This window comes from Poecilia latipinna, unplaced genomic scaffold (assembly GCF_001443285.1).
Source record: "Poecilia latipinna isolate Pla-1442-1.1 unplaced genomic scaffold, P_latipinna-1.0 Scaffold1077, whole genome shotgun sequence".
Taxonomy (NCBI): Eukaryota; Metazoa; Chordata; class Actinopteri; order Cyprinodontiformes; family Poeciliidae; genus Poecilia; species Poecilia latipinna.
In genome coordinates, this window is record NW_015113693.1 from 207048 (window position 1) to 215603 (window position 8556).

The 8556-nt window shown below is 41.3% G+C and overlaps 2 protein-coding genes across 2 annotated transcripts in view; one reads left to right on the top strand and one right to left on the bottom strand.

The window, feature by feature from the left end:
• The window catches only part of LOC106959417 (testicular acid phosphatase homolog), a 21053-nt gene extending 14750 nt beyond the window's left edge, over window positions 1-6303 (top strand). Inside the window, exons 8-13 of the mRNA XM_015051979.1 lie at window positions 1438-1533; window positions 2454-2586; window positions 4352-4446; window positions 4538-4644; window positions 4918-5099; window positions 5978-6303. Coding sequence (XP_014907465.1) covers window positions 1438-1533; window positions 2454-2586; window positions 4352-4446; window positions 4538-4644; window positions 4918-5099; window positions 5978-6087 — 723 coding nt within the window. The 3' untranslated portion in view covers window positions 6088-6303. The remainder of the gene's footprint in view (window positions 1-1437; window positions 1534-2453; window positions 2587-4351; window positions 4447-4537; window positions 4645-4917; window positions 5100-5977) is intronic.
• LOC106959409 (myosin-binding protein H-like) lies at window positions 6268-8238 on the bottom strand (the record flags this gene model as incomplete). The annotated part of the gene is made up of 3 exons (XM_015051969.1): window positions 6268-6415; window positions 7075-7261; window positions 8074-8238. Coding segments are annotated over 3 exons (378 nt in total), but the record flags the coding sequence as incomplete, so codon positions are not given.
• Window positions 8239-8556: the final 318 nt, after the last annotated feature.

Here is an 8556-nt window from a genome sequence, read left to right on the forward strand (position 1 = left end):
ATAGAAATAAAAGATTCAAATTATATGCTAAATTTTAGAAAGTCATATTACAGAATCACTAAAAAGAACATTGTGTGATTTCAGAAATCTCTAATTATGTTTTAAAAACCTCAGCTCAGTATGTGTCTTTTAAAGAGATTCAAATTCAGTCCAGAAACTGATTTTAATTTAGTGCCAACTTCACTGTGAAGCTGGAAATCTCCAGCGTTAGCCTCGTTAGCTAACCACTGCATACAGATATAAGACGGTAAAATGCGAGGCTCCTTTCCCTACGTTTGTAAAATCCACAAATAATCAATAAAAATCCTGTTTGGGGTGCAGCAGGCGTAACTTTTCTTGTTTTTTTTAACGCATGACGCCCCACAGGAAGTAGCGCCCTGGGTGGAGAGCTGAATTCCCTTAGCATTAGCTGTACTGTCAGCTGCTAACAGAGTGAGCAAATAGAAATGAAAGCAAACAAATCTGAATCTGAGTCTCTAATTGTTGCTTCTGGTTACACAGAAGTTAGCATTAGCATTGCATCACAGCTAGCTGCCACAAACCTCGGCATTAAAAGCAGAAAGTTGTTGTTGTTTTTTGGGGGTTTTTTGTCCTGCAGCAAAGAAATTAAGCAACTGGATTAAAATATGCAGGCACCAGGTTGAAGAAAGCTTATTTACATCGTCTGGTTGAAGGTCGTCGCCTTTCCTTCCTGTTTTCGTTGTCTCTTTCCCGGAGCCATGTCCCTGTGAACTTGTGAAATCTTGTTTATCACTCACTAATTTCATAGCAGATTTACACAATCCTGCTGGATTCACTGCTAAACACTATTTTCGTAATTTCGGCTGTTTGGTATGTAAACTAGGAAACAGAATTGCGCATTTTTGGGTGAAATCGCTGCAGTTCTGTGGCTGCTGCTGCCGACACAATCAGCACTTCCAGTGGACGTGTTAGTTATGCACCAGGCATCGTGTCCTCTCGCTGATTTTCTCAGGCACGGTGACTCCAGTGCCTGCAAAAAGCTGCACAGTGCAATTTCTCTCAGATTCTCAGAGACACTAATTAACGGTTGGATTAAATTAGATAAGGAATTACAATGAAACAGTTTTAATTAAACCGAGTCCCCTGCGCTGCTTGCTAAGGAGGTGTTGGAGATCAGGCCAGGGCCGCTGCTGTCACATGTGAACAGCCTCTGCTGTACCTGCAAGCTGCATGCAAGAACCGGGTGGATTCGGTTCACACTGTCCGTTTTTCATTTTAGAGCCAACACGTTGCATCCAAACTGATTCACAGCAATGAATAAAGGTCAGAGAAACCTGCATAAATCTAAAAACAAGCCAAGACTCAAAGGGGAGAAATTTATCAACTGTGTAAAAATTGGAGACGTAGTTAAGATTCATATGAAAAGAAATAGAACTGCAAGTAAATTTGATCTGAATTCCTCTGTCTGACCTGCAGAGCTTCGTGGAGAGGCTCTCCAACCACACCGGCTACCCTGTGTCCCGACTGGTCGGCAAAAAAATCTGGAGGGTTCACGACACTCTGACCTGTCAGGTTTGTTCCACTGAAAACATTTTATAGGTTTTAAAATTAAAGTTAAATTAAACTGAACAAAATGTTTCCCCACTTCAACCACAGGGATTTTCTGCAGCTGATCAGCACAAAGTTTTGCGTAAATGTCAAGTGGGAGACAAATTATACAAACTGGAGCTGGCAAGCGAAATTTTAGTGGTGGTGGCAGCATCATGCTGTGGGAAAATGAAAAATGAGAACAGATATCCACTGCTTTGTGTCCCAAAATACAAAAAAACAGAAATCAATTTGAATGAATACTTTTATAAACCCCTCTGTATTTATGCTTTAGTTGCCTTAAATTTGTTGAAGGAAAATTTACAAAAAATCACCTGTTCAGATATTTTTTCATAGAGTATGTCTAAACTTTTCCAAGAATGCAACATAAGGAGCCAATCAGGAAGTGGCATTTATTTTTCTTTGGCTGTTTTTCCAAAAGCAGAAATAAGGCAGACTCTAAGTTTAGGTTATGCTTTAGTATTAAAATGTTTTCCACTGTGTGAATTAATGCATATTTGGTGTTTGAACTATTAACATTGGCAGTTATAAGCGTTTCTCCAGTATTTCTTGCCTCTAGCTGCAGATCATCAGTAGAGAATAATAAAATAAGGGGAAAATAGTTTTCTCTTAATGGATGCGGATAATGTTCATACTTCCAGCCAGACTTGAAATGGAGAATATATGGAAATATAGTAATTAAAATACCCTGACATGGGAGCTTTCTGGGCCAGGTTGCTCATTCACACTTGCAAAATGAGCATCTGTTATCGTCCTACTCTAATCTAAAAATAGACGGGATCACTGAAACAATGTAACGCAGCAAATTAACCCCCGTTTATTTCTTTTTTTTTTAATTTCCACACATCGGTGTAACGTAAGTAATGACAGTTTTTCGTCCACAGAGGATCCATAACTTGACTCTCCCTCGCTGGGCCACGCCGGACGTCCTGGAAACGCTGCGGAGGATCGCTTCCTTCGAGGTCACATACAGCATCCTCAGTCACAAGCGCAGAGAGAAGGCCCGGCTCTCTGGAGGTGGGAACTCACTTCGCACTGCAAAACTGTAACTCGGCGAGCCGCATTTAGTTGTGTCAACTGTCTTCTCTTTAAGTCAAATAAATTTAGTGAGTTTTAGACTTTTTATTAATTTTGTCAAATCTCTAAGAGTTGAATAAACAGAGTTTTTAGGTTAACACTTAAAAAACTGAAAGAAGAAAAAGACAGGAGTGGGAACTATTTCCCAGAATGCTTAGCGGCGTGTTTCTGTCTCCTGAGATGGAAGTGTGTTACGTTGATCTGTTCACACTAAATGTTTCTGAGCTGAATTCATTCAGATGTTAAATAAAATTCATCATCAGATCAGAAATTTGGTTCATGTGATTTGAAACAAGAATTAAAATTATTCTACAGTAAAATAAGTCGTTATTTTAACTTAATAAAATAACAGAGAAATGTGGCTCTTTAACTGGGTGAGGACAGTTTGTTTTTCTTGCATTTTGTGAAATAATTATTTGGTTTAAATGCAGCATTAAGTTAAAACTCACAATTCAAGATTAATGAACTTAAAAACAATGTTTAGACAACTTGTCTAATCATTGAAGCAAAAACAATTTTCTTGTTCTTGATTGACTTTCATTTTCAAGTTAAATCACCTTGTAATGTTTTACAGTGTTCTGGCTGTAAATAGGAATATATAAAAATGTCTCACTGAAGTGGACAGAAGTCACATGTGGTGAACCCCGAGGTTCAATCCTAGGATCAGCTTATAACATGAAAGAAGATCAGCTACCATAACTATGCAGATGATGCACAGCTCTACATTATGATGTCACCAGGTGACTCAGAACCATCCAATCACTGAACAGATGCTTAGAACAGATAAATGTGGATGTGCCAAAACTTTCTCCAGCTGAACAGAAACAAAACTGAAGTTTTTATCTTTGGACCTAAAGAGAAGCAATCTAGAGTCAACAACAGCTTCAGTTATTACCTGGGAGTAGTGATGACCTCTGACCTGAACCTTCAGATCCACATAAAGACAGTTACGAAGTCGGCCTTCTCACACCTGAAGAACATTTCCAGGATTAGAGAACTAATGTCCCAAAGACATCCAGATAAACTCCTCCGTGCTTTATCTTTAGTCGCATTCATTACTGCAACAGTTTCTTTTCAGCTCTGAACAAAAAGAATCAATCAGTTCTAATTCTGATCTGCATCAGAACCAGAACCAAGCAGCATTCAGCTTCTGTTAACCACAAATCTGGAACAAACTTGCAGAAAACTGCAAAACTGCTGAAACACTGACTTCCTTTAAATCCAGACTAAATACCCAGCTGGTTAGAGCTGGTTTAGAAACATAATCAATGAAGCAATAATCGATGATCTGATGTGTAATGATGGCAAATAGTGTTTCTGTGACTTTGTGTTTTTATGACGTAAAGCACTTTGAACTGCCGTGTTGCTGAAACGTGCTGTAAAAATAAAATTAGATTTTATCTGCAGCACAGCGAGGAGATAAATATTACAGGGTGTGTGTGTGTGTGTGTGTGTGTGTGTGCGTCCGTGTGTGTGTGTGCGTGCGTGTGTGTGTATGAAGCTGTGTATCCTATGTGGCTGCTGGCCCACGCTTTGTTTTCGCCTCAAACGATGCGAAGTGCAGCGTTGGCTCTGAAGAGTCGCACGGTGAGCTGATGGGACGGAGACGGTGCCGCCAGAGGAAGCGGCTCAACGGGGTCAAGAGGATTCTGATGGTGTCTGCGGAAAACGAACTTGCTCTGTTGACTCTGTGTTAATTTGCCAGGGGTGTTGCTAAACGCCATCCTGAGGAATTTCTCTGACGCCATGGAGCGCAGCAGCGGCGGCGGCACCGCGCTGAAATTCATTATGTACTCAGCTGTAAGTTCAGCGTCTCACATAAACCGGCTATCTGTGTCGCGACGCGCTGCTTCACTTCCCCTCACGTTCTCACTGCTTGCTCTTATCCTAGCATGACTCCACACTCATCACCCTGCAGGCAGCGCTGGACGTCTACGACGGCCTCCTGCCTCCCTACGCTGCCTGTCAACTCTTTGAGTTCTACCAGGAGGATGATGGGTAATGACTTCCTTCCAGTCTGTTCTCCACGCACTCTGCTATTTGCATATTCAAGTGCGGTATCTAGGTCACACACATACACTCACTTATTGCATTCTTCTTTTTAGTTGAATGAACCATTCAAATATATTTTCCTGTTTAAAATCCGATGGAGGCCGGGCGTCCGTCCAGCGCCGCTTTGGCCAAATTAGCACAGAATGCAAAAAGCCCATTTACATAACACTTCCCACAAGTGTGTGTCATCATATTGTGCTCATGCTAATAATCACCCAGATCCTATTCAGTGGAGCTGCATTACCGTAATGAATCGTCGTCCGAGCCCTACCCCAGCCGCGTGCCGGGCTGCGGCGGCCTGAGCCGCTGCCCTTTGACCTCCTTCACCGAGCTGGTGCGCGACGTGATGCCGGACGACTGGGAGGCCGAGTGCGGCATCAGGACCAGGTGGTCCAGCACAGGTAGGGGGAAAAGGCCCTACCTTCATTTCATTTAAAAATCAGATTAAGTCAATATTTTACTGCTGGTCTAGAATAAAAGCTGGTTTGGGTGCAGCAAAGTTGGATTTTTAGTGAAAGTCTCAGTTTTACCTTTTGTTAAAACTTGGTTACAAAAAGAAAAATACTTTGTTTTGTACTTTACTTTTTGCTGTGTAAGAAAATTACATTGGAAACAATTTTTAGCCTGATTACAGATTAAAAGTTTCCATCTGCATTGTGTCAGGTTTTAATTCCAGTTGGGGGCCGCTCAAAGTCAGCCCAAAGGCCACAAATGGCCCCTGGACCACACGTTGGACACCCCTGCACTATTTAAATAAAGGCATAGTCAAAAATTACAGCAACCCTCTTAAAATATTGATGCCTGATCGGTATTGGTATCAGATCGACAGTAGCGCTGTAAAATCAGTATGTTAGTTTCATTCCCTCTTGAAATTTTATTTTCAGTGTTTCTCATAAAAGGTTTTGTTTTGATTTGCTGTAAAATATTTTTTGCACTTTTTATTTAGGAAACATTGCACACAAATATTAATTTTTTCCTGTTTATCATGTTAATTTGTAGTTAAAGTATTTTGTATAATCTTCGTTTGAATTCTGTCCTCCTTTTTAATGGAATAATTAAAAAAACAAACAAACAAAAAAACATTAAAAGATCAGAAGGTTGATGATGGAGCCTGAGCTGCTTCACTTCATAACTCTGCTTCGTTTTGGACTATTTCTTAAAATCATGAAAACACAAACACATTTTGGTTTAATGTGACAAAATTCAAGGAGTATGAATACATTTATATATTTTAACAAAAACGTATAAACGCCTAAAAATGATCTGTTGTTTCCTGCAGGTATCATTACAGCTCTTGCAGTGGCGGTGGGCCTCCTGGGAGTGGCGCTGTTGTGCAGCATAGCGGTGGCTGTCCACCAGCGGACAGCGGCCTACTCCAGGGACCTGTAGAGCAGGAAACCTGCAGATGTGCCAAAAATAAGAAAAACTACCAAGTATTTAACCAGCTTGGGACGAGTTCAGGAGTTTGTTTTCTCATTCTAAGATTATTGTGTCTGAATATTAATGTGACTAAAATAATTTACGATGCATTTGAGAAATGTAAACAGAAATCAGATGTAAGGGGAAATCTGTGGAGCAGATCAATAAACTTTATTTCAATCACTGGTAATAACTGGTATCCTTCATAGAGACATTCACTCTTCATTTGCAGCTTGGTTCGCATGATTTCACGTTCTCTGCTGTTTGGCTCCTCATTTGTTCTCCGGCTCTATGGCAACTGTGGAGCAGAAAGACTTCGGTTAGAATCAAACGCTGGAAAGTTATAAAAAGATGAAGAACAGGTTGATAAAAAGAAACAGTTTCAGGTAGTTTTCCTCAAATGTTTCAGCAGATTTCTGCATAATACATGGTGCTAAATAAATACAGTACTACACTAAATGCTAATGCAGGTCAATGAAGCAAATCAACTGTAAGATCTAAAAAAAATGCATAAAATGTGTCTGACTGGCCATATTTGTAAATAAAAGGAACAACTGGAAAACCTTCACTAGTGTAAAACTACTTAAATCTTTTTTTAATAACCCAGAGGTATTTACTGTGGTTTGAAAAATGAAGAGCTGTTTGTGTGGCAAACTGAGCCAGCATTAAATCCACAAACGGTTTGCCATAAGCACATTATTCTATAATCTTTGAGCTTGCTGCTGTTTGTTGTTCTGCATGCCACGGTTGCATTGGTTTGGTGTGGACTGCTTTAGCTAGCAGCTCAATATAAAAGGATTAAAAACATGTTCCTGTCACTTTCCAAGTGAAATTGTTGATCACTGGTTGCTTGTTTTAAGTCACAAGGTTTCCTTTTAAATATATTTACAAAACTGAAGCCAAGAATGTATGTGACAAACAACTTTTCCACCGTTTTTCGGCCATCTTTGCCCTCACCTCGGACGTCCAGCTTGCACTCCACCTCATCCTGGCCCAGGTCGTTGACCGCCATGCAGACGTATTTGCCTGCGTCGAACGTGCTCGGCTTGCGGATGTTGAGCGTCAGAACTCCCTGGTTGTTCTGCATCAGAAACTTGGGATCCTCTCCAAGGATCATTCTGTTCTTCATCCAGACGATCTTAGGCTGAGAGGTGCAGAATGCAGAGATGCAGTGAATTGGCTCTGTGAAGACTTTAAAACAACCGCAAACATCTGTGTATTTTACTTGGATGTCACCTGGTTAAAAGAACTGGGGGATGAAAAGCACATAGAACGTGGTTTTCAAACTTTTTAGACAAAATCAAAGTCTGGAAAATGTAGTGTGGCTTTATGTTGAGTCGCTTAAGTCGACACTTTGTACAAAAACCTTTTACTGCAAGTACTGATGCAGAACTATTAGGCTTCATGCCCCCAGAGCCTGACATGTTTTCCCATCCATCTTTCCAGAATGGATCAAACCCAATTTCTTAGTTTTCGTGTCCTTTCCAGTGTTTGTTCAATGAGAGTTTCACTAAATTTGAAAATATAATTAAATGCAGTTACTGAGAGCAGTTTAGTGACGCAAATCAAACTGGACATGTGTTTGTGGAGCAAATATTTGTGTTTTTTTTAATTCAATAATTTCCTTAAACTCTGCTTCAAGACCGCACAGCATTCTGGGGGATGTAGGCTCCACCCCTTTTAGCTAGCAAAGCAGAGTGAGTGGGATCAACTAACTCACTCGCTCCTTGGTTGCCTAGCAACAACCTGTTGAGTAAATCGCGCAGCAGCAGTTTCAGGTTTTGTCACAACTGCTTAAAAATGAAAAACAACGACGTGGAGCGAAAGGAGAAAACGGTTGGAAACGGATGAAACAGGAAAATCAGTCTGGCCATAAAATCAAATATTTTAAATTTTGTGGCTGTAATGAGACAAAATATAATATTTTTGCAAGCTTACTACAGCAGGCTGGTTTACCTTGGGAAAGCCTCTCACAGAGCAGCTGAGGGCGGTGCTGTAGCCAGCGACAACCGACCGGTCCACCAGCGGCTGGGTGAACTTAGGAGCACAGGCCATGTCCTTCTCCTTATAGGCCGCCTGCTTGAGCTCCAGACCTGGAGAGACCAGAGAACCCAGTTGGTTCTGCAGCTCACACACACCCTCACACACAGCATCACAGCCTCACACACACACACAGCCTCACACACAGCCTCACACACACACACAGCCTCACACACAGCATCACACACACACACAGCCTCACACACACAGCCTCACACACACACACACCCACACACACAGCCTCACACACAGACTCACACACAGCATCACACACACACACAGCCTCACACACACACACAGCCTCACACACACACACAGCCTCACACACAGCATCACACACACACACACAGCCTCACACACACAGCCTCACACACACACACAGCCACACACACACCCTCA